At 38.3% G+C, this 26,678-nt stretch overlaps 1 protein-coding gene and 1 long non-coding RNA gene across 8 annotated transcripts in view; one reads left to right on the top strand and one right to left on the bottom strand.

The window, feature by feature from the left end:
* scrn2 (secernin 2) overlaps positions 1-26,678 on the top strand; it is a 45,500-nt gene that overhangs the window by 13,036 nt on the left and 5,786 nt on the right. For 4 of the 6 annotated variants that reach the window (XM_087297194.1, XM_087297195.1, XM_087297196.1 and 1 more), the window contains exons 6-7: positions 2,815-2,980; positions 18,125-18,293. In XM_087297194.1, coding sequence (XP_087153320.1) covers positions 2,815-2,980; positions 18,125-18,293 — 335 coding nt within the window. Of the gene's footprint in view, positions 1-2,814; positions 2,981-3,139; positions 3,514-18,124; positions 18,294-26,678 lie in introns of those variants that run through there. The other 2 variants (XM_087297197.1, XM_087297198.1) reach the window with 1 other exon arrangement.
* LOC141379267 (uncharacterized) overlaps positions 6,460-26,678 on the bottom strand; it is a 55,581-nt gene continuing 35,362 nt past the window's right edge. Inside the window, exons 8-10 of one of the 2 annotated variants that reach the window (XR_015518247.1) lie at positions 21,322-21,451; positions 18,105-21,181; positions 6,460-8,144 (exon numbers count right to left, since the gene is read on the bottom strand). This is a non-coding gene — a long non-coding RNA (uncharacterized LOC141379267). Of the gene's footprint in view, positions 8,145-10,609; positions 10,753-18,104; positions 21,182-21,321; positions 21,452-26,678 lie in introns of those variants that run through there. The other variant, XR_015518248.1, reaches the window with a different exon arrangement.

Genomic DNA, 26,678 nt, shown 5'->3' with positions numbered 1-26,678 from the left:
ATCTAAACATTAAAGATGGACCGCAAGATGTGTTGAGTGGCTATATGTGGTGAAGAACGATGGCAAAGCTAAGTGTGATTATTGTAATAAACTAATAAGTTATAAAGCAGAGAGTCCCGACCAACAGGACTGACTTAGCATATGCGGTTGGCTCATTCTTCACAAATATAGAATTAAAATAATGGCGCGTTAGGTTCATTGTGCATCCCGCAGGTGCAACCAACAAGGGTTGTGCATTTTAGTTCAACTTTTTTGAGCGTTATAAGCAAATTTTTTTTTATTTTTCAAAAAGAATCCTCTTTGCACTTAAAAAGTTTAGAATAACAATAAATCGTGTTAACAAATTTTAAATGATTAATAAAGGAATTATAAGGCTTTGACTTATTGTTTAATCTCATTTACAAGCACAATAGCATATTTAAGGCTGCTGTGTGGGCTATTTCTGTCGGTTCGCATCCCGTCCCTTTGCGCCCCCTGGCGGCTCATTCACAAACTGCGGTCATACACTAAAAACAAAGCGGCTCCTATTTCAAACGGCGGCGGTATATGACGCGGCGGTAATAGTCACTTTGAACTCTCACCTACTGTATATATATATATATATATATATATATATATATATATATATATATATATATATATAATTGTCCTAACTGTCAATCGGCAATTGATTAACCTGAGGCTATAACCTTTAAGCGGTCGGAGTAATATTATAATTTGATTATTATATTTATAATTACATTTTCTGTCTGACACATTAAACAGCATACAGAACATCTTAAAAAACAACTTAAATAAATAAAACAGAGAAAAAGAGTAAGATAAATAGTCCTGCCCTAGATATGTTTCACTTAAATTACAAATTTAGATTACAAAACGAAAACACTGACTGAATCCTTTTTTAGAACCGGCACAGGGAATTTTTTCCCAATAACATGTTTGTTTTTTCTTCCGTCAAATTAAAACAGCAAATCGTTCGCGATTCCGTTCCACGGAAAGTATGCATTTAATTAATGTTCCATTGTAATTCTTATATCTCAAACCTTTTTCAACATTTTTAATAGAAGTAATAATTTTAAAGATTATGTCTTAAGCTTTCAGTTTTGCCTTTCTGTGCTTTCATTATTTAATATACTATATACTATATCCGGTATGTTTTGGCACAGTTAAGCTCTGTATATTCTATAATAATTACTATAGTATAAGATAACACACACAGCTGCCAAAATAAATAGGCTATAAAGTTAACAGTTTGAAACAGAAATTTATTTTATCGACATGCTTTAAATGACAGTTAATTACGATTTTTCAGTTACAAAGAAACTAGTTAGCCTACTAGAAAAATTTTGTGTCGGAACGGGATCTGAGCGGCATTTGTTTACCGGCAATCGTGAGTGGAATTTTAACGGAGCGCTTGCTTTTCTGTAAGTTGAGTGTGCAGCACCTGGAAACAAATCTGAGCGGATAAAAAAGCTGGGACGTTTATATTGATGACAACTCCCATTAATAACCATATAACTTTCTGAGAAATTGATGAATCAATGATTTACTGCATGCACACCCATTTGTTATTGTGAGGATCACTTTTCATAAACAATTCATCCCTTGATGTCGACATACATACAGGTATGCTTATTTTCTCGTTCTTGTTTTCCTTACAGTGAAAACGTTCAGATATTCTGTCATTTTGGTCATAAAGACGAGAAAGACATCGTTTAAACCAACATTTTTTTCAGTCAAAATTTTCAGTCAAAACTTTCAGTCTGCCTGAACTTTATGTAGAAAAGCATCACCAAAATAGAACAAAATCTACATACATGACCTACAGACATCCTGTATGTTTTGCTGACTGATCATTTAAAATATTGACACCTCGTTGTTGTAAACTTTTTAAGATATTTGAGAATAAATGATGTACGGTTGGATCTCAGACTGTTATTCTGAAGACAACTCCATGCCCACAAACATGGTGCAGCACAAAACGATACGTGATTGGTTGGTTAACCTGTCAGTCAAATAACATAGTAGGTGGTCCTTGACCTTTCAAAATGGCCAAAGCTCCCAGACCAGCACCGTCAATCTACCATAAGACTACCATGAACATAGATCAGCTCAGCAGCTCTATAATTGTTGCAATAACCATGGCAACAAGTCTGTGATTAAAGTCGAGGTGCTTTCATTTTACCAACAACTCAAGATTGGCACAAACCTAACTAAAGTTTAACTGGCTAGCCAGCTAATCCAGATTTATGGTACATTCTCCAGACTTTATTTGCAAATGTTTTAAGCCATATTCAAGTTTTGCATTTAAATCTAATCCACATCTTTGGGTGGAAACATAGCTAATGTGGGTTACTGTCAAGTCCAGCTAAATTTAAACTAAGTGTCAATTATACTGCTGTTTTCGCAGCTGCCACTATTAAAACTACCTTGTTTATTTAGTTTTATCACTCAACCAGACATAAACAGTCTTGTTCAAGTAGGAAGGGGATGTTAGAGCATTTATTGAGGTGTATTCGAGCTACAATTCACTAGACCGTGGCCCTCTAGCAGGCACGTGCACACATAGGGCTCAACCTGTGCAGTGCACATGACCTTTTTAGTCTTGGATAGAAAGTGCCCTTTCCAAATGATCAAAAGTGCCCCCATGACGCAACACACCCTCCGCCCCGCTCTTGAGTAGGCGCGTGACAACACCGCTCTTGAGTATGCGCCCCCCTCCCCCGCTTTACATTACGTGCGCGACAACACCGCTCTTCAGTACGCGCGCGACGACAACAACAACTACAATCAATATCTGTCCTCCTCTGACAGGCTCTGTGACGGCAGAGGTGATGATGAGTATCCTGAGGGACAAGGCCAGTGGGATCTGTATGGACTCAGAGGGTTTCCGCACGACTGGCAGCATGGTGTCCATCCTCCCTCGCAACCCAAACATGCCCTGCGTTCACTTCCTCACTGCCACACCAGACCCATCCAGGTAAGACCCTAATAACTCTTCACCACCAACTGGTGCTTGTTCAGAGCTAGTGCCATTGCCGTTTCATAGTTCCACTAGTAAGTGTCTTTTTGCTTTTCCAAACGCTGGAGAATCACCACAGAAACACTTATGTAACTAAATACATCTAATCTTTCCCAGCAACACTAGCATGGAAGCGCTGAAAACAAACACACTATCAACAATGGTGGACGTCATCCATATGCTGTGAATCCAACATGTAATGTCCAGTATCACATGTTAATCTTCACTTAAAGGGCCATGAAACCCCCTCTTTTCAGCAGGGTGTTTTCACACCTGTACTTTGGAAAAAGTCAGAAAAGTGGACGTGTCCAGCTCTGTTTAGGGGGAGTGTCGAAGGAAGAAAAGTGGGATGGTGTGGGAGTGTCTATTTGGGCACGCACAAGTTTCAGAGTCAAAATACACACAAACACACAGGAGAAAGTGATGGTGTTTAACCTACATGGACATGTGTAGTCGAATTATTTGCCAAATTATTAAATGGTGGACTTTAACTGCAGTTTGGCTCTTTCATTCAGGGAATTCATTCATGCCCCTCGCAACAAACGAGATATTTGATTCGACGAACTGCTCTAAGCGTGTATTTTTCATGCAATGTTTGATACGGCACGGCGAATGAGAGAAAAAAAAACTCTGCATTTCCTGGAAACTTAGATGCACACGGCAGGTAGCGTCAGAAAGCCGCATTTGTTATTCCGGTCACAAAATGCGGTAAAAACCCTACACGAGGTTAAAGTTTGGTTGTGGTGCTAACATGTTTACACTACGATACGAACAAACTGAATAAACAAAGAGCACTGTTCGCTCACTTACCAAATCTGTAGAGACAGGACAATCACCAGCAACTAGAGCCGCGTCTTTATGAAGAGAATACTACAAGTGAATCCGGATCTCAGCGTTTGCAGATGAGAACAGCTCTCAGGTAAACAATATTCCTCCTTAGACACGTAAGTTATTGTTGTCGAGCGTCGCGTACACTGTAATCCACACGTGACTCTGAGCTCTCACAGAGAGAAAATGAAAACGAAACTTAATTGTAGCAAACTATAAAAGCAACACTTCACGCTTGTTTTGCCAACACAACGTGGTGTGAGTGTCGTAAGCACTGTGACGGTAATGAATATTTATAAAGTTGCACAATAGAGCGCGCTGATTGGTTTGAACCAAGCCTTACTCATGCATTAATGCATCACACTGTAAAACGTAATAAGACACACTCTGGCACAGACGCCCAGTCTACACGCTTGAATACATGCTATTATGTCATGACCGTGACGCAGCTTCAAAAATTCGTTTTAAACCGGAAGTACGAATTTGCTTGAAATAATGCAAAAACAACCAGTTTACACTTTTTAGAGAAATATAGGTGTCCTAATAGTGTTTTTAGCAGTGTGGGACACATATACGACTGTCAACAGCTCAAAAAATGTGTTTTAATGTTTCGTGACCCTTTAATAGCTACATGAACAAGTGAGGATAATGTGTTTGTAAAAAATTCATACGGCTGGAGATCACAAGTAAGGGGTAATGTACATAGAGTTGATTGTTCCGCAAAATAAAGCTCCACAGGCTAATCAGTCGAAACAATTAGACATAAAAAATTGATCTGAGCTCTTTAATTTTTCATTCATTTATTTTCCTTTAGCTTAGTTCCTTATTTATCAGGGGTCGCCACTGAACGATCCCTGAATGAACCTGAATTACTCTGGCATATGTTCTATGCAGCGGATGTCCTTCCAGCACTCTTTAATTAGAAAAAAAGAAAATGGCTGAATGGATAATACACTAACCTATGTGTTATTCAGTCACAAGATGGCACCAAACAGTCAAGAATAGCGGCCTAAAAAAGATAAGCCTGAAAATGGATAAAAATATTCTCACTAATGGTCAAGTTGAATAAGTGAAAATAACATGTTCGTCCAACTCACCATAATTTGTGTAGACAACATTAAAGGGCCATAAAACCCCCTCAGAGTTTCAGAGTCAAAACACACACACACACACACACACACACACACACACACACACACACACACACACAGGGGAGAAAGTGTTTACATGGACATCTGTATTCGAATAATTTGCCAAATTATTAAATTGTAGACTTAAATTGCACACTGTAAAAAAATTGCTGTTAAAAAACGGTCAGATTCTACAGTAAAATAATGTTTTTTCACTAAAACAGTAATATTCTGTTAAAAACAGTGCTTTCTGGGTAAAATTTTTGTTTTCGAGAAAGAAACCAACTGCAGAAAACTGTGAGCTAACAGAGTTCAGATTCGATGTTTTGAAGTCTGTGTTTGAAATCACGCTTTGTGTCCTTGTTCACCATTTCATACACTAGTTAACTAATAGAGTTCACCTGACAGTTTTAATGAACACTAATGAGTGAATTCAGACACTGATGAACACCTGCTGTTAATAATTACAATTACTGAAGAAAATAAACAAGAAACACAAACAGTGACTTGAGTTACAACATTAAATAAAATAAAATAAAATAAAACAGCTTCAGTCTCAGCAGAGGATCATTAAACAACTCCACAAACAACAGCAGACACACACTTATTACTGACTGATTTGACTTCCATAATATTCTCATTGAGATCCAACAGAAATTAAGGTGTTTTTTGTGTCACCGTAATGGAGTGAGGGGCGGATTTAGTTGGGCTCTTCACCCTTGAACTCTTAAGAAGACTTTCCATCTGCTAGAATACAGAGTTTACAAAATGTTTGTACTATAGCAATAAAGTTGGGAAGTCAATAAATAGAGAAATCTATTTGTCTGAAATTAGTTCTGATAAATGTTTTGGTTTAAATCTGGAAGAAGGGCCTCATGCAATAGATTTTATGCTTAGTTGCAGGTATTAATTTAATTAATGAGAAGTGGAAACAGAAAATATACCTCCGTAATTACTTAACAGTTAAGAAATAACATACAAAAACAGTTCAGTTATGACAAATACACACTCAGACCTCATGAATCTGACCTTGTATCTCAACAATGGTAACATCTCAAATGTTTCATGCTGCAATGCATGCTGGGAGTGGCACTGTACAAATATCCCAGCATGCATTGCGGTATAAATAAATGTTGTATAATGGTCTAACAGTTTTCTTTTTTTGTCCTTGATTCTGCTGTTGTTTATGTTTAGACTTTCAGTTGCCTGTTTGTGAGTTAAGCTGTTAATTTTGTCAAATTTGTTTTCACCATTATTGAGGTTCATATGCTGATTATTGATGTCTCTTTGAGTGCGATTTACACCATAGAGCAGTGTTATTGTCCAAGATATTCTTAAAAACTTCCAGAAATCATTGCCATATATATATATATATATATATATATATATATATATATATATGTAAGATTTCCCCTATATTAGGCACCAGATTCAGCAAAGTTCATCAGGTCGACCCGGAGACATGAGAAGAGACCAAACTGTAGTTAGAATGGTTTATTCTGCAAGCCTGATGATAAGGATGAGCAGGGACATATATACATAGTGGGCTGACCTTTAAAAGTTATACAGAAGAAGGAAGACACTCTTAATATGGGCATGTTATACAAACAGAATAAAGAAGAAATGTATATATAGCGGGGCTTTCCATCCAGTGTGGGAGCTGTCTGCAAGACCGAAACCAGACGTTGACCTTCAGACCTCCGATGCACACACACACACAAAAAACCACAGACACTTCTGCACGTAGCTGCAAGCACACTAAAAAGAGGACAATATGTTCTCTCAGTCCCCTCTTTTAGGCCAAAGGCCTAACACAGAGGAATCTTATCATATCGTTGACCCATCATACTGTCCATTGTGGCATAGATTCGATTCATTAAACATTGCAAGAGAAAAGGACCACAACAACAAACAAGAAGGAAAATAATACATACAGGAATTATCATAGTAAGGAAAGGAGTCACCCAGCCGAACAGACCCATCATCCAACCCCATGTGGTGTCTGGGACATAATCAGAAGTCATAGCAATTTTTAACCCTTGGAGAGTAGACATAGCAGTACTCATTTACATACCTCCCCCTGGGATGCTGTTAAGAGATCTAGAGCCACTCTATTTTGCAAAACCATGGTACGTAGATTACCCAGCTCCTTATTCTGGGCCTCATTAATTATTTTTGAGGCATTCAGAAATAGGCCCATGCGATAGTCCAGGGTCTCGATTCTTAGTAGAGCTTTTCCCACACCTATTTGCGGAAATAGAGCCAATACCATTTTACTACCAGTGGTCCATAATTTGAAATCCTCGGGCACGTGAGTACCCCATACAGAGTCATGGGGCTTCATTTCAGGGACACTGCGTTTAACTCTTCGCTGCGCTGACAGGACCTGGGCTGTCACAATAAAAGTGTGATCAGTCACATGCACAGGGGCACACTGCCCCGTCCAGTTGGCCGGTAGGGACATGTAGGCGTTTTTCCCACACAACCACCACCCACCCTGGACCACATAAGTGCCATTTGAGGGTCCTGAGATGTCGACTGGGGCCCCCTCTCCCGAGGAGGCAATTTGTTGACAGTTAACAGTGCTTCCCATGAAATGAGAGCCCATGGTCTGGTTATAACACACAGGGTGTGTAATAGAGTGGTTAATAAAAACCTTGTGGCTAATAGGTGAGGGTTTAGCATGGCCAAATTTTACCCAAAATAGAGCATCACATGTACCATTTCTAATGCCAATCCGGTATGGATCGTAGTCATCGACAATTATATATATGGGTCCTGGTACCCTGATCCTGCAAAACTGGCAAAACATTTAGCAGAGGTCTTATTCATGGGTTTGGCATAAAGAGGGGTTTGCTTGGCTGAATGAGGCATAACAGAACATACATAACAACCAGATACATTATATGACCTAGCTAAAACTCATTTACATATTGATACCACATATTATTTCAATTGGATTGTCAGCCCCATCCTCTGCCCATCCAAATTCATGATCATGTGTCCAGCGTTTCAGCCTGGCTGCATTAGCTTGAGCAACAAGAAAGAGAAACAGTCCAATTGTCCGCAGCAAAAAGGAAGTCATGCTGACCCCTGCTCTAGGATATCCAGAAACGGTTGCGCGGTTGCAGAGGTGTCAGTTGTGCTGAGGGGGCCCCCAAAATCTGTAAAACAAAGAGAGTCTGCAGACAGATTATCATAGTACAAAACTTATACATTTTTATTATTCAATAGGTGCTCGTTTTATCCTGGTTGCATGGATCCACTGTGGAGAAGAGGAGGTTAAAACGGCGGTTCTGGTTACAGCCACGACATCCGTCGGGGGGCCATATTTGGGGTCCCCCAGTTCTGTGCTCATTTTATTGAACTGTCTAATCATTACTCTGTCACCAACCTTAAAGGGGTGTGTTGGGTCTACCGGCATCGGGGCTGAACCAGAATGTATGTTAGTCCAGTATGCATGCAATGTTGTTAGTAGCTGTTGTGCACATTCACTCATATGAATATCCAAAGAACTGTCACCCAGTGTGGTACCCCTTTGCCTCCATGGTGAGGGAAAGGGTCGTCCCATCACAGTCTCATAAGGAGAGAGACCGTGAAGACTTTTGTGAGGAGACATCCACATGTCTGCTAAAACAACAGGTAGCAAGGCGAGCCAATTTGAGTGCCCTGCATGTTGCATAGCCTTTCTTAATTTGTCCTTAATGGTCCTATTATTTCGTTCTACTATACCAGATGATTGTGGATGGTAGGGAATATGTAGCTGCCAATTAATTTGGAGTTCTTTAGCTAGATTTTGTATTACTTTCGCAGTAAATGAGGTTCCCTTATCTGAGTCTATGGCACATGGTATACCATATCTTGGAATGATTTCTCTTGTCAAACATCTGACAACTGTATTAGCATCTTCCTTACTGCATGGGAAGGCTTCAACCCATTTTGAAAATTTGTCCACAAAAACCAGTAAATATTTATTAGGACCCCTCTTTGGCAGATGTGTAAAATCTACCTGCCATTCCTGAAAAGGTGTTTCAGGGAGGGGCAATTGTTGATGTTTAGCTTGAGGTTTAGTGATATTATTTTGAGCACATATCAGACATCTATCTAGCGTGTTATTGACATGGTGCTGTAAATTATTGATGCATAAAAAGGAACTCATTGTGTCTATTAACTCATTGTGTCTATTAACTCATTGTGTCTATTACCCCTCTTCGGCCGCGGTGTGTAACACCGTGAAACTCGCGGACGAGAAAAGGTGCACAGGATGATGGCAGGCATAAACGGCCTTTGCCATCTAGCATTATTCCATTAAGATCGGTCGTGGCGTCACATTCAGACCAGTAAGTATGGTACTAAGTATTTAGTAAGCTACTGTTTTAGATGTGTCAGGAGCTCCTCCTGATCATCCTTCCACGCGAGGCGTGTTTTTATAGGAGTGCGTGTCTTTTTGCCCTCATCTGTTTCTTCCTTAACAGTTTCTGTTTGTACTATATCATGCTTGGGATCAAGAGCAGGTATTTTTGTTGTTATTTCTTCATTGTCATAGGACGAACCCATTTTGGTTTGAAGGATAAATCGATAATCTGCCCCAATTAGTTGGCAGTGACGCGAACTGCGCAACAGCATGTCTACAAATTGCAGTGGTTTGTCCACTTCGGGCAGAAGAGATATGAGATCTTTAAGAACAGAGGGTGAAGGGGGAATTATTTCTATCCCTCGTGGTTTAGCAACCCACACCGCAGCCACATTAGAGGCTGAAGTAGCGCCCTCCGTGCTGTCAGGGGAGTCTGGTTTAGTTTTAATCATTTCTGTCAGTGACGGATAAATAGAAGCATGAAATAGATTGCGGAGGCCCCGTATAAGGGGGCGGTGACGTCATGGTGGTTTTAGCAGCTGCAAGAGAGCCTCTCTTATCTGCCGTAAGGGCAGTATTACTTCTGCTTTTAGGTTTGGGGACAGATTTCAAAACAGTTTTAGGTGTAAAAATGCCTTTTTTTTTTTTTTTATCCCTTCATATAGAACTCATTTTATACCATGTGTCATATCCATTCATCATATATTGGTCATTCCATTCTGGATCCCCATATCAATTTGTAAGCTAACTGAAGGAAACCTGGGTCAAATGTTCCTTCCCTAGGAAAGTCTCTCCATTGAGATTGTCCCTCTGTCCACCCAGCTAAATTGGACAGCCAGGGTTCAGTGTAAAAATTCCCACCCACATCTATCCATCCATTGCTTTGGACTCTCACTGGGTTCTGGTTTTGGATATCCTTGTCCCATATTGCTGAAGCTGGTGCGTAATACTTATTTACTAAAATTTATTAAATCCCCTGATTTGTGGAACCCAAATTTAATCGGGTACAACAACACAAATCCTTCTGTGCAATTTACTGTTTGAAGTAAACTTGACAGGCTAGCAAGTGTCAAATTAATAAATTTTCCTGATTTGTGGAACCCAAATTTAATTGAGTACGACGACACAAATCCTTCTGTGCAATTTACTGTTGAAAGTAAACTTGACAGGATGTTCTGTGCTCTAGAGCACAGACCTCTCAACTCAATTGTAACTAAAATCTTACGATTTCCTGAGATACACCGGAGCAGGCAGTGTGAATAAAAATTCTCTTACCTGATCAGATGTATCCCGGACGAGCCCCCAGATCTGTAAGATTTCCCCTATATTAGGCACCAGATTCAGCAAAGTTCATCAGGTCGACCCGGAGACATGAGAAGAGACCAAACTGTAGTTAGAATGGTTTATTCTGCAAGCCTGATGATAAGGATGAGCAGGGACATATATACATAGTGGGCTGACCTTTAAAAGTTATACAGAAGAAGGAAGACACTCTTAATATGGGCATGTTATACAAACAGAATAAAGAAGAAATGTATATATAGCGGGGCTTTCCATCCAGTGTGGGAGCTGTCTGCAAGACCGAAACCAGACGTTGACCTTCAGACCTCCGATGCACACACACACACAAAAAACCACAGACACTTCTGCACGTAGCTGCAAGCACACTAAAAAGAGGACAATATGTTCTCTCAATATATATATATATATATATATATATACACATACATATAATGTAAAACAATAGATTAAACATTGAATAGGAGCAGTATATTTTAATATACGAAATGAGAACAGACTCTGCCATTTAATAGCAACATGAACATCACCAGATCTTATTTAGGTTTTTGGCTGGCTTGCCACAACAAAGGAGCTTTTCAAACAAAGTTCTTAACAATTGCAGCAGCCACAATATATAAATGTTAAATATGACAGGGCTAAGAGCCCAACTAAAGCAAACTCTGTTCTCCATGATGGTGACGTAAAACTTTAACTTTTTCTCAAGAAGAACTTTAGTAAATGTTATACAAAAATAAATGTATTAAGTAATAAGTGTAGCTGGTAATGATGTTTGTAGAGTTGTTTAATCATCCGCTGATCATTTAAATGATTTAATCATTTGTTGTTCTTCAGGTTATTTCATTATAAAGCTGTGACTAAAGTTTTGTATGTTCTGTTCTTGTTTTTTCCCTTCAGTATTTCTTCATTTGTTCATTGTTAATCCTCAATTATCATTTAATTAGTCAGTTAATTAATGAATTTACTTCAGCTTTGCTTCATGTTTCTTGAACACTCAGTAGTGTGGACACTTCAATTAAAACTGAAGTATATGCTCTGGGGTTTAAAGGGTTAAAGGTGTGAGAGGTAAAAACACAGTGTAAAAATGTATTTTAACAGTAATATACTGTTAATTTACACAACGGGAGTAGACTGTAAAAAAACAGTATATTGCTGGCAACCACAGCTGCCAGTAGATTACTGTTAAATCAAGGAAAAAAACAGTATTTTACTGTAAAACCTGAAGCTAATTTCTTCTGTCTGTCACCGTTGTGGGGGAGAGTAGAGCCAGTGTATGAGTTAAAGATGAACAATAAACTGCTGATGTTATTCTGCATGTTTCTCTATTTAAAGATAGCGGCTGTTTAGTTGCTGATGCAGTCAGAATCTCTCTGGTGATTCCAGATTTACATGTATGTGTGCTGTTGTGAAAAATAAGACATTAGAGTTAAACCGAACTTTTCTAATTAACTAAAATAAGTAATCATTATAAGTATGCTTCTAAGCATATATAGCACATTACTTCATAAACTCATTCAGCAGTTGACCAAGTTGAGGCAGTTGCTTTCAGTGAGCAAAATGAGTTCACTTGAGTATTGTGTAAATCAATGTAGTCCATGTATTTTTACAGCAACATACTGTAAAATAACAGTACATTGCTGGCAACTGCAGCTGCCAGTATTTTACTGTTTTTTAACGGGACAATTTTTAACAGTGCAGTTTGGCTCTTTCATTCAGGGAATTTATTTGTGCCCCTCGTGACAAACGAGATATTTGATTCGAGGAACTGCTGTATGTGTGTATTTTAGGGATGCTCAAAATAATTGATTAACCGTTAACCGAAAGGGTGCGTTTGTAACCGATTAATGCTATCAGTTAAACGATTAAAAATATTATTTTATATATTTTTAGTTTGGCTGCTTAAGGGCCGATTGAATGCGCCTTTGCGTTAAGAGGGGCATCTTTTGCACGCGGCTCATCCAAGAGCAGCAGTTTGTGTTGTCAAGACAACTATAGAGAACTTTTGAAGAGCATGGTTTCCGCTACATTCATTCTTCCATGACGGGGACCAAAATGCATCCCTTCACGGCTACATTACCCATTCAAAACATTCAGTCATTGTTGTTGTTTTTAATAGCGGATTATAATCGCACCGAAACGTATTAAAAAGTAAGTGAATCATAACAGTGCAAACTTTTCTGTAACCGTATAGTGCTGTGCGCTTTCTGTTTAACCCTTTGGCGTTACGTGCTAACTGACTGACTGACAGGTGCGTGATGCGTGAAGCCAGCAAACTCGACCAAGCTTTCAATTAAGATGAACACAGTTTCTATAGTTATACTTTATTTATAGATAAAGGTATATGGCTCTGTATATAATCACTCTATCTAGCTGGAGTTTATAGCCGTTTCGCTTTACTTCAAGACGCTACACCGCTCTGATGGTCTAATCGCTGTTTAAAGTTATCCAGAGCTGTATGAATGTAAAAAATTTTAATATCACAATAGTATTAAATATTACAATTGTAACAATACAGACAGCAACACTTTTGCACAATCGATACCCAGCTGATTCAGTCTTTTCATAAGAGGACTGCGCTTCTTCTCTTTTTTTTCCTTGTTAACATAAAGGCAGTGAGATGCGCCTTGTTTTCGGCCACTTGTTCAACTGCAAGACATATTTAACTTGCGGGACGATAACGTATAACCAGGGCTGATAGTGGAAAAAATTTCTGAGCCTGAACTTTTTTTCCTTGCTGATTTTTTAATTTAAACGCATTTATTTTATGTATTCGTAGTCATACTTCCGTACGTAATATAGTCATTTGACAGTACATGTCAGTCAAATTTATTGTGGCATGCTTATGTATGGGAGGGGTTACACTTATCTGTTGTACTGTATATTATTGCATGCCAGTAATGTCAGTGACACATGCCAGTAATGTCAGTGACACATGCCAGTGTCAGTGATCTTGTGACATGTGCCAGTAGGTGTCAGTATAAGCACGTTATAAGCACATTAATCTTATAAGTCTCTTTGCTTTAATATTTAAAAATCATTAGGCAAATGACACCTGTTATCTTACATGCATATATGTTATGAGTTTTTTTAACATGCATTTTATTATAACTTTTTAAAGGATATTATTTAAAATACCTTAACATGAAAATAAGTTAAATAATAAAATAAATGAATGAATTAAAAACATAGAGAAGTCCATATTGTAGGGAACAAAGGAACTGCCAGGATGCAATAATATACAGTACAACAGATAAGTGTAACCCCTCCCATACATAAGCATGCCACAATAAATTTGGCTGACATGTACTGTCAAATGACTATATTACGTACGGAAGTATGACTACGAATACATAAAATAAATGCGTTTAAATTAAAACATCGTGGAGTAGCTCAGCAAATAAACTAACTTGCGACGCGATAAATTAGGTTAAAAGTCGCGTAATGATTAAATATGAGTTACAAAACAGTTTTGCTCGTGTTAATTAATGTCATAAGCTTCGCCGGGTGTCGATGTCACTGCAGTGACATGCAGCGCGACACTCTGAGTGACATAGGTAACTACACATGCCAGCGAGTGACACATGACAGTGGAAAACCGGACGTGCCACCGGAAGTGTCACTACTCTCAGTGGCATGTGCCAGTGTCATCTGTACGTCAGATGTCGTGTCACTCCATGTTAAAACTGCAACTGTGAATCCGCGTTCAAGCGCACACAATAAGCTAAAACTCGCCCCAAGCACCGGCAAAAACAAATAACAATGAATGTGTCAAGGAAAGAGTAAGGACATATCTTAATTATTTATTAATAAACTTATTCTGAGTCAGTGTCGCAAAGATCCTGACTGGCAATCTCCTCTTGGACTCGCCTTTAGAGAGAAATTCATCTTTACGGATTACATGGAGTTTTTTTGTATTCGATTTGTTTTATTTCGTTAAGTAATAATTTAAAGCTTTCTATAAATATATTTATTATGTCTGTGAGGCATATACATTTTGCTTCATTTTGTTAAGCGCTCCTGTTCAAAAACCAGACGACAGAAAGCGCATAATTTTGGTTTTCTTTATTTTATAAAAACGCTGTAACATTTTTTGATGTATTACTCGTACTTTGTGAGCAAAAATGACGGATAACTTTAAATTGCTCCCACTGAAAAAATGTTTTATACTTGAACTGTTTTATATCTTTTATTTTAGGCAAGTCGTGATGATCTGAGAAGGTAAACTGATCAAACAGACGATGATGGTCTTCCGCTGGGCGCTGTTTGTTAAAAAAAAAAAAAAAAAAAAACAACAACTTATTTTTAACGAATAAAAAATGCTCCAAACGTTTTAAATAAGCTGAATAAAAAACGAAACTAAATATAAACACTTTGCCATTAGGCTACATACAAAACTGAACTATTTTATAGCTGAAACACTAAGTTGTTTAAGGCGAAGGGGGAAATATATTTTTGTCCCGTCTATTGTTTCACCGTTATTTCGAGAATAAACCCAGCGTAAATATGCAGATGTCATTCCCAAAACATCAGCGTATATGTGCCGAAAACGAAAGTTTCATACAAATTCTGAATGGATTATAGCCTGGAAAGTGCAAAGCACGCTCCTCTTATTATCACTAAAAAGCGTCACTAATCTTAGTTCATAGAGATCTCACAAAGATCCGTTATAATTTATAAAGCTCTCTAAATTACACAATTAATCTTTTATTTACATGGCGTCTACACTCAAAAGATGATTCACAAGCACACAAAATGGCACTTAATAAAAACCAATCCGGCGCTTTCAGCAGTGAGTGAATTCTGTGAATCTAGAGAAATGACAGATCAATATCCGTGAACCTGATTTTTTTTTTTCCCCCGCAGCCACAGTACGCTGGAAATCCGGCGTGGTGCCGGAACGCTATCACTCCTGTATAACTCGTGCCTACAGACACATTTGCCAAAGAAGCAAAATGGAAGAAGAATATTGCTGTTTAACAGACGTGTTGATGCCAAACCAGCGCTTATGTTGACCTGGATCTGCGTAATAAACGCAACAAATAGGCTTTACCTTTTATTTTACAGCTTATAAAGCATGTATGCACATTAATGCAATATCATATTTAAACAACAAAACTGTTTACAAAAAGTCAACATATGCGTGCATTGTTGTTGTCTTTTCATCACGCAGCGCGCACTTGAGCCGCGATGGAGAGAAAGGAAACCACGTCAAGACATAATCTTTAAAATAATGATTTCTATTAAAAATGTAAAAAGGTTTTTTGATTTATAATAATAACAGCGGGGCATTAAATAAAGGCATATTTTCTGTGGAGCGAGCAATTTGAGGAAGTCAGCTAATTTTATTTGATGGAAGAAAAAAACAGATTGGACAATACAGCCTATGCCGGTTATTAAAAAGAATCAGTCAGTATTTTCGTTTTGTAATATAAATTAATTATTTAAGTGAAAATAATTTACGGCAGTCCTATTTATTTTATTCATTTTATTTAGATTATTCTGCTCTTCTGTGCTAAATACTGCAGGTGCGTGAAGATGCTCTCTGATCTGTTATTAATATGCTAGCATTTAAAAATAAATCAGTATTTAAAAAATCCAATATTTAATGTGTCAGACAAAAAATAGACACGTCAATTTGTTTAATATAAAATTAATAGTAATCTGACCAGTTAACCATTAATAACCCATTAATGAGCGACGGTTGAAGGTTAGCAAAATTAACCGAAATGAGCATCCCTAGTGTGTTTTTCATGCAATGTTTGATACCGCACGGCGAATAAGAGACAAAATAATCTCTGCATTTCTCTGTAACTTAGATGAACTCGGCAGGTAAGCTGCATGTGTTATTCCGGTCACAAAATGCGGTGAAAATCCTCCACGAAGGTAATAGTTTGGTTGTGGTGCTAACATGTTTACACTCGGTGCAATAGTTAGTTCGATATGAACAAACTGAATAAACAAGGAGCACTGGTCGCTCACTTACCAAATCTGTAGAGACAGGACAATCCACAGCAACTAGATCCACGTCTTTATTAAGAGGAGAAGAGAAGCGAATCCGGATCTCCAATTGCAAAAGATAAAAGCTCTTGGGTAAACAATTTTCCGACACGTAAGTTATTGTTGTGTCGCGTTGTGTCGCATACACTGTAATCCACGCGTGATACCAGCTGGGCTCTCACAGAGAGAAAATGAAAACCAAACTTCACTTCAGCAAATTAGGAAAGCAACACTGCACGCTTGTTTTGCCAACACGATGTGGCGTCTCTGCCGTGATGCTGTCTACATTGTAACATTTGTGAATATTAATGAAGTTGCACAACAGAGTGCGCTGATTGGTTTGAACCAAGTCTTACTCATGCATTAATGCAGCACACTCGGAGACGTAATACAGTACACCCAGGTACAGTCGCCCATTCTACACGCTGGAATACACGCTATGATCTCATGGCCGTGACGCAGCTTTAAAAATTCGTACCGGTAGTATCAATTTGCTCGAAATAATGCAAAAACTACCAATTTTCACTTTTTAGTGAGATATATGTGTCCTAATAGTGTTTTTGACAGTGTGAGACACATTAACGACTGTCAACAGCTCAAAAAATGTTTTTTGGTGTTTCGTGACCCTTTAACAAACAAAACTATTGTGTTCATCCAGCATGTTGTCATTTCTGTAGACGACATTTACATGCAAAAATAATGTAATCTTTCAGCTCGCTGAAATTTAAGTAGACAACGTTTAAAGAGAAAATACCATTTTCACCCAAATCGTTGTAATTTGTGTGGACAATGTTTACAAACAAAAATAGCATGTTCATCCAGCTTGCTGTCATTTGTGTAGACAACAATTACATGCAAATATAACTAATTTGTTCAGTTTGCTGAATTTTTGTAGACAACTTTAAAAGCAAAAACAACGTATTCGTCTAGCTCGCTGTAATTTCTTTAGACAACGTTTCAAAGCGAAAACAACATATTCGTCCAGCTTGCCGTAATATAATTAAATGTTTAAATAATTGGGGTGTCAAAATTAATAGCTTCTTCGGTGTATATTGTTAGACTTCCCAGATAACCATAAAGCACTGTTTATTTTATTTTCATTTTTGTTGTTATTTATATTTGCTTTTAATTTATTATATTTTATGCAAACACACCGCATAGAAAAATACTTTATCGTCCCAGTTGATCTAAATTAATGAAATCTTTCCAAATAGAGCTATTTAAATAATATGGTGAAATTATAATTATATTGCAATATATATCGCAGCTAAACAAAATATTGCAATGTTATATTCAATTTTTCAATATCCAAATAGTTTTCCAGTTTAAGAGTTGGTACTTGTCCAGCGATGAAGAATTTTTATTTGTCGAAGATTTAAAACTAGGCTCTGGCTCTGAACCAGCACTCAAACTGCCTTCATGGAAAAGTGGTATGAGAATCATCTCTGAGCGGTACACAGGAGAGGCACCTCACCTTTCATGCTCTTCTGGCAGGTCTGTATTCAAGCCTTTTATCTTTTCGGAGAGCGTGAGGCCTGTCAGTATGGTGATGTCCCCTCAGTATGGCCCAGGCGACCCCGTCAGGACACTGCCTCGTTTCCAGCACCAGGTGGACCGCAAACATGAGCTCTACAAAGCCCACCAGATGGCCAATACCAGCTCTGTAAGTCTCACAAAAAAGAGAATATGTCATTTTCTTCCTAATATGCGATTTGGTTTGTTTCTTTGAGCTTTAGATCATTAAAGGTGCAGTAGGTGATCTTCCACAATGCTAACAGCTTAGCATAAATCTCTGAATAACAGACCCTCCCCTTGCCGTCCAAAGCCACGCCTCCTGAAATACAAGCACACGCAGCTTAATGATGACAGCAGAACCTTGTCCGGCAGCGTGCAGGAATTACACTCATTACTAAACCAAATTGTATGCATGGTAAACAATATAAGAACAGCGTCACAGGTCGTCATTGTTCAAAAATGAACCAATCTGATGTGAATATAAAACCAACTTCACCTCAGTAAAGCTGGCTAGGCAGAATAGTGCTATTTACTTGTGTTTTGTTGTTAAACTAAATAAAATCTATATTATCGATGCTGTAAACGGACCTTATGAAACTGAAAATAGTCAAATCAATCTTTCAACAAGATTTTAGTGGCTGAACAACATTTCTGTGCAGATAACCCATTTATAACAACAACATCTAACATTACACCAGCTTCGCGTGAAGCTAAAATAGTTTTAAAATAGAACCTGTCTAAAAGAAATACTTCAGCCATAGTGTCATCATTTCTTCAGCGTGCAAAGGTAACTCCAATATTTATCCAGGTTTTTAAAAAGCTTTAATTCAGCATGTTTTTACCGATCTCTCTCTCTCTCTCTCTTATGGACACGCAATGCACAAACGGCGGAGCTGCGTACAAACGACTGCAAAGTTGATCAAATCAGACTGTTTGACCTGCTTATCAGAATTATGAGAAAAATAAGAATACATTTAGATCATTTACTTTAATCAATACTATTGGAATGTAAAGAGACTTTCAACCAGCACAACAAAAAATGCTTCTGAAAACATTCACCTACTGGACCTTTAACACTGTAGTGCCTGTTTCATAAACAATACTAAGACTTATGACATTTGGTATCTTGGATCACCAGGACGATTTCTGTTCATGTTTATTGTCCGTCTTTTTTAGACATATTTTGGACTTCATACCCAAGTGATTCACTGGCGATGAGCAGAATGTACATGTACAGAAAAACCCCGATACACAAGGGCCCAATCACAATTCTATTTTTGTACCCCTTCCCCTTAGCCTTTGCAACCGAGGGTTAAGGACAAGGGCTTCAAAATTTACCCCTAAGAATTGGGACAGCGCTACATCACCTGCACACGTCATCATATGTCCTCGCAATCTCTTGCTTCATATGAGTTCAGATGATGGTGACTACTGTAGTGATTTCAGTTGTGTTATTTTTTGGAATTTATCTTCAGGAAATCACTGAAGGCCTATATTATGTTATCATAACGATCTAATGTGGCAATAAGATTGTAATACTGTGCATTTAACACAGTGGCCATATTCATTAATGTAAACACACCAAAAACAACATTAACATTACAGCAGACACTGTAAAAAGCCCATTCCTAGCCACTAGACTTTTCTGAAAAGGTATTCAAGTGTCAGAATGTTGTGGGACTGCTATGCAGAAGTTATTATTAGCGATTATAGATCGCGAAATTTAGCGGTTTTTATTTTTGTGTTTTTTAAAAAGCATGACGAACAAACACGACCGCGGTTATGAATATATTAAAACATGTGTTTGTTTGTTGTAAAAATTCGTAATAATGACAAAAAATAGTAAGTGGGTCTCCTTACTTCTGGGTGCAGCTGGAGCTAGTCTATTCTGGAAAAATTTTCCTACCCCTTGGTTTCGAGTGTGGTCCTGAAAAATCTTCGTTTGAAGGGGTATATACCCCTTGTCCTTAGCCGTATGCCTTCAAGCTAAAGAGAATTGGGACACCACTACCCCTTCACAGGCTTGCGCAAAACGTGGGGTAGAATTGGGATTGGACCAAGGTGGTGCTACACAACATTATGCTTCCAACTTTCAAGTTTGCACATAAGGCTGATTTATACTTTTGCGTCAAGCGGACGCAAAACAAATATTCAATCTGGAGCTCCTTCATGGGAGTCTACACTTGTAAACACTTGCTCCATCGGTGCTCGCGGCACTCAGCACCCCCAACCTCGCTGTCACTGACACCGACGCTAATGCTCACCTCTTAAAAAAAGTAATTACTTGTCGCAACAATGCTAGTAGCGCAAGCTCTGTGATTGGTCAGCTTGGTAGCTGTGACACATCGGCATCAGCCATGACGAGGGATATGCGACCGCATAAAGGCTGTGCCAAAGAATACGGCAATGGCTGTTTCTCAATTCCAAGAACAGAAAAAAGGACTTGGGTTCTTGTTAAGACTAGTCTTGCTAGTTCAACTCAAAAGAAAGAACCTAGGAGACCACTAGGACAGAGAACGTGTCCTGTGAGAAATGAGATGCTACATTCTTCTTGATGGTCACGTGACCTTCATGCATTTTTTTAATGGATAGGACAGTAGAGATTGTTGACAGGAAAGCAAGGGGAGCAAAGAAAGGGGAAGGATTGGCATAGGACCCAAGGGGGGGAATCGAACTCAGGTCTCCTTGAGTCGACGCACTAAACACTACACTACTGGCGCCGATAACCTTCATGCATTTTTGACAGAAATTTATGTAAACATTGCAGCAGTCATACAACGATTTATTGTTTTTCCCTTTTTCAATATATATATATATACCATGCACAAAGAATTTACAAATATACATGGCACAGTATTAATAAAACTGATTTTAAAACGAATTTTAGCAAAAAAACGGCCACCTACAGTCGCAATGACTTCTGGGACTTCTAGAGTGAGTTCGGTGCTCAAGTCTGCATCCATGCGTCCTTTATCAAGAACACATCCGGAACTTTCACGTGCCACTGTTCTTGCGATCTTGAATATTGGAACTGAACTTTGGGAGATGATGATGACGTTACACGAGAACACAAGTACACAAGATCAGTTGACCAGTATAATAAATAAATAAATAAATAAGGGATATTCTACCACAAACATACAATTTTACTTATTAAAAATGTGACAGGGCCTGACCTTTAAAGAGCCATGAAGCCCCCTTGTTTCAGCAGTGTTTTTTCACACATCTACTTCGGAAAAAGTCAGGAAAGTGGGCGTGGCCAGCTCTGTTTAGGGGGAAGTGTCAAAGGAGCAAAAGAGGGATGGTCTGTAAAAAATTGCATAAAAATGGGAGTGTCGGTTCGGGCAAGTGCTAATTTTCACAGAGGCAAAACACACACACACACAAACACATGGACATCAGTGTTAACATGGACATCAATGTTAATCAAATTATTTGACAAATTATTAAATATACGATACGAACTAACTTTGCCATTTGAATAAACAAACAAAGACCACTGGTCGCTCGCTCACCAAATCTGTAAAGACAGGACAATCAAAACCGCATCTTTATTAAGAGGAGACGAGCAGCAAATACGGATCTCACCATTTCAAGATGAGAAAAGCTCTTAGGTTAAAAAAATGTTTCTTAGACACGTATTGTTTCAGAGCGTCGCTTGCACTGTAATCCACACGTGAGTCCAGCTGCGCTCTCACAGAGAGAACATGAAAACAAAACCTTCACTGCGGCAAATTATAAAAGCAACACTGCGTGCTTGTTTTGCCAACACAACGCGACGTCTCTCTGTGGTCTGAACGCTGTATCAGGTACAAACAGTCTTGGAAGCTATCATGCATAATAATGAAGTTGCACCGCATAAACAAAAGAGCGCACTGATTGGTTTGAACCAAGTCTTACTCATGCATTATTGCAACACTCTCGGAGACATAATAAGGCACTACCACGTACAGACGTCCCGTCTACACGCTGGAATACACGCTAAGATCTCATGGCCGTGACGCTGCTTCAAAAATTTGTTTCAAACCGGAAGTTCGATTTTGCTCGAAAAAACGCAAAAATAATATTTTAGTGAAATATATGTGTCCTAATCGCATGGGACACATATATTAACAGCATGGGACACATATATGACTGTCAAGAGCTCAAAAAATGGGTTTTGGTGTTTCGTCACCCTTTTAGCTTGTCCTACTCAAAAAATCATTTTCAATTATATCAATTCAATGATATCCCTGATCACTGTCAGCTTCTCCTACGTCAAATCAGGCACGTGCACAAATAGGGCTCTACCTGTGCACTGCACATGCCCTTTTTAGTCTTGGATCGAAAGTGCCCTTCCAAAATGATCAAAAGTGCCCCCGCAACACATACCGCCCTTTAGTAGACGCACTACGCGCGCGACAACACCGCTCTTCAGTACGCGCGTATAATTTTTTTAGGTGAAATTTTTTATTCACTGTATTTAAGTTTTTATTTTAAGGACAGATAATATATGTTTCTGGTAGAATGTCCCAGAATTAAATGAAAATAGACAAAAAGCAGAGGTGTGCAAACTCACATTAGCACACTTTCTTTAGTCAGGAGGTGTTAAACAAAAATTAAACGCAAAAATTTTCCCGGGGCTTTCCAAAATAAAATTCACTTTAGAATATTTGCAAGATATTTTAGTTGAATTTTTTTTCTGTATTTTTTTTTTTACTGATTTTAAAAACTTAATATATAGTTGAAATCAGAATTATTAGCCCCCCTGTATGTTTTGTTTTTATAATTAATTCATAACAAACATTTTCTGCACTGAAACTTAATGATATTGTTAACGCTCTGGTTACTAAAGTAACCTTCGTTCCATGAGGAGGGGAACGGGAATGCCATTGGTGAATTTGATTTTAGAAAATCCACGAATGGGAGGATTCGGTTCAGAAGCCACTTTTCTGAAAGAGTATGGAACAGGCCAATAAATGCCAATGAATTGGCAGCGTAAGCTTGCGCACGTGTGCTTCATTGCCAATTATCTCCGCATATAAGCACAGGTGGAGCAAGCATTCGCTATTCTTTTAAGCTGAAGAGACTTGAACTAACAGCTAAGGGTCAGTCATTATGGCGATGGTAAATAGCATTTCTGTTCGAGGGTTACTTTAGTAACCAGAGCGCTCCCCTTCGGGTGGGAAACTCCAATGCTATTGGTGGATTTGATCTTAGAAAATCCACGAATGGGAGAGCTATGGAAAAATGCCTTAATGACTGCACCTTACCAACGCCTCCGATGAGAGGATAGTCAAGCAAGCGTGAACGCTCCTACATCATGGGAGGCGCGGTTCTCCAACGTGTCCCTGGCCCTCACTTATCCCACTTCATCGGAAGTTTTACGGATTTAGATATATTTTTTGGGAAGTCGCAAACGTCTAGATCAGTGGTTCTCAAACTGTGGTACGCGTACCGGGCTTCCTCCTAGTGGTACGCGGAGGAATCGCTGAATAATGAAAGAAACAATTAACACTTTTAATCCTTTAATGCGTGATATAACATTGATGTGATCAGCATTGGCTGTTTTGTGAAGCGTACGATCACAGCGCTGTGCTTGGAGTGTTTATTTTAGTGCATTGTGTCATAAGCTGCTGAAAATCAGTTTCCGAAGTTTAAGAATTGATTCTGAAGCGTGATTTGACTGACATGAAAAGTGGCCAATCACAGTCGACCTTGTCTAGTTGCGTGAAACGTAAGGGCGGGACAAAGGCTTTCTGTGTTGCAGAGACAGAAAAAACAACTTAAAAACAAATGTTTTGTTGGAATAATGCTTCTCGGATGTTTTCACTACAGAGATGTCTAGCAGAGTAATTAAACCGCGGACATATTTCCTGCCTATTTGATGATCTTCATACACGTTTCGCTCTCCGACAGTCAGTCGACTCGCCTCTGACCTGTCACTCCTCCAAATACATTCTGAATGGCGGCGCGGAAATGAAGGTATTGCGCAATTACTCATTTCTGCAAATGCGGCGAGTGCTTTATTTTAACACGAGAGCGCATTCATGTACGCAAATCGCTAAAACAGATATGCGAGCTCTTAAATAGGCTTTTTTCAAATGAACTGCAGTGCTCTCATGATCGCGTGTGTGCTCAGATAGAATACAATCGCGATCTTTCCACTATTAAAGTAGACATTATTTATCTTTGCTCCTTAACTAAATTTAGTCAAAAGTATTCAAAGTTATCAAATATTTAGAAATACATTGATACATGATCGATGACAATGCTAATGGTCTTCTTATTTGGCTGTGTTGTGAAGTGAAACTTACTTTTAGCAAAGGTGGAACATTTTTTATTTCTTTACGACAAAATAATTATGCTGGAAATGTTTCTGGATGAGGTATTTGTGTGATTTATACATTTAGCTGTATTCTGATCTGTCCTAAAGCATTACAGGTCAAAGCAATCCATTGTTAGCCTACTTATTGTTTATTTATCACAATTTACAATAAGACTCTTAAAGCACTGCTTTGATAAATGTAGTGTCTTCATATTTCAAATACCTCAAGTAAAATGAATTCATTTGTTTTATTTTTTTTACTGACAGTGTACTTGTATTTTTAACGTTTCTATTTTAGATTAAGATCAAGTGTAAAATAAAATTTACATGTGATGTACAGCTATTTAAGAAACAAATTTGTCATATTGTAAAGAAAATAGTGTAAAATATGTAAATAAAAGGCTAAATTTAAATCTTTTTACCATATACTTTAATTTAACCTTTCAAAGCTTAAAAATATATATTTTTAAAAATGGGCAAAAAGTGTCTCTATGGCCTTAAAGATTATTTGGTAGTTTTACCAGAGCTATTGAAAAAGATTAATTGTCATGAAAGGAAAAATTGACTATACTTCCTTTGTTAGTGCAAATAATACATCTAGCTTTGGGATGTAGGCAATCAAACCATTAAATCAGGTTTACACTTAAAAAAAAGTGATTTCATAATGAAAATCAGATTTTTTTTCAAAAGTAACCAACTAGTACTTTTAAAAGAGTAATTTGTATACCTAATATTAGTATTATTTACTAAATTTTTTGTTATTTTAGCAGTGTAATAGTATTTTTTACTTAAGTACAAAAAAGGTTTCACAAGCACTTAGTTCAGGCTTATTATATTATTAATATATGATTAATAAATATTATTATTAATGGTTTTTATTTGTATCTATTCTTATGCAATGTTTTATGGGTTGCTGAGAATACATTTCAGGTCTTCAATACATAGCATGTCAGTCTTGAAAAAAAAAATAGGTGCTGGAATTGATTTTCATTAGGCTGTGCCTGTATGAACCCTGTCATATGTACATTTAACATTTATTTCAAGATTTGTCTGAAAGTGTATGAATATGACATATAGCCTATATTTATATGGTCCAAGCAGCATTTCCAGATTTTGATGAATAGGCTATGAATACTTTAGATTTAAGTACAGCAGTTTTCTTTTTACTTTTTAAGAACAGCGCCATTTTTTTATGAACTTTTAAAAGCACATTTTAACTAAAACTTTTTTTTTTTTATCTGCAAGCACAGTTAATGTTCAGACTATTTCAAATGTTTAAAGTGACTGACAATAATACATATTCTTACTAATAGGAAGTAATCTGCATCGTTTTAAAACTGTGCACACCTGTAGCTGCTTAATTAGGCTTACGACGCTATTTTTTAATACTGGTTAAAAAATAGCATCGTAAGGTGGTACTTGGAGAGACGATTTTTTTCTAAGGTGGTACTTGGTGAAAAAAGTTTGAGAACCACTGGTCTAGATAATTCTAGGAATAATACGACAGTACGTTGGGAAGCGTGCAGTCCTGATAGGGAGGATGCTGCGGAGACCATCTGCTACCCAGTGGGGAGATTGATGGCAAGTACATATGGACTAGCCCTAAGGAGCGGAGTACACATAATAAAAGGTGGTTAGCGGAGAGGGAAGACACGGGTCCACCCGAGAGGGGGGAATGAACCGTGGCAGGATAAGCATATGGGATTACCTAGTGGGGATCACGCATAGCGGGCACCTATACCCAAAACGCGGGCTAACCAGTGGCCAGACCTACAACGTAGTGGGCCAGCAAGTGACTCCTCCACTGAGTCAGTGCTGGGGGCCTCGGAGGAATCTGCAGGGCTCACCTGACGGGGAACTTTACTGACAGATAAAAAGCCGCACGTATCTCTGTGTTAGGGAGAATGGCGCAGCAAGCATGTTTCAACACCTTTACCGAGTTGTTTCCTCAATCACCAAGGGTTACCTAATACCCTTGAGGAAACCGGCTCCACTCGCAGATTGTAAAACCTTGCAAATGTGTTGGGTGTCGCACAGCCTACAGCTCTACAGATGTCTGTTAGAGAGGCGCCGCGTGCACGCGCCCAAGAGGATGCGATGCTCCGAGTGGAGTGCGCACGCACTCTTGGGGGACACGGCTCACCTCGGCTCTGATAACTGAGTGAAATGGCATCCACAACCCAGTGGGATAATCTTTGTTTCGATACGGCACTTCCCTGCTGCCGA

The sequence above is a fragment of the Danio rerio genome, chromosome 20, assembly GCF_052040795.2.
Source record: "Danio rerio strain M-AB ecotype USA chromosome 20, GRCz13ab, whole genome shotgun sequence".
Lineage (NCBI taxonomy): Eukaryota > Metazoa > Chordata > Actinopteri > Cypriniformes > Danionidae > Danio > Danio rerio.
The sequence above is the reverse complement of the archived record's forward strand: the minus strand, read 5'-3'. Positions and strand labels throughout refer to the sequence as shown.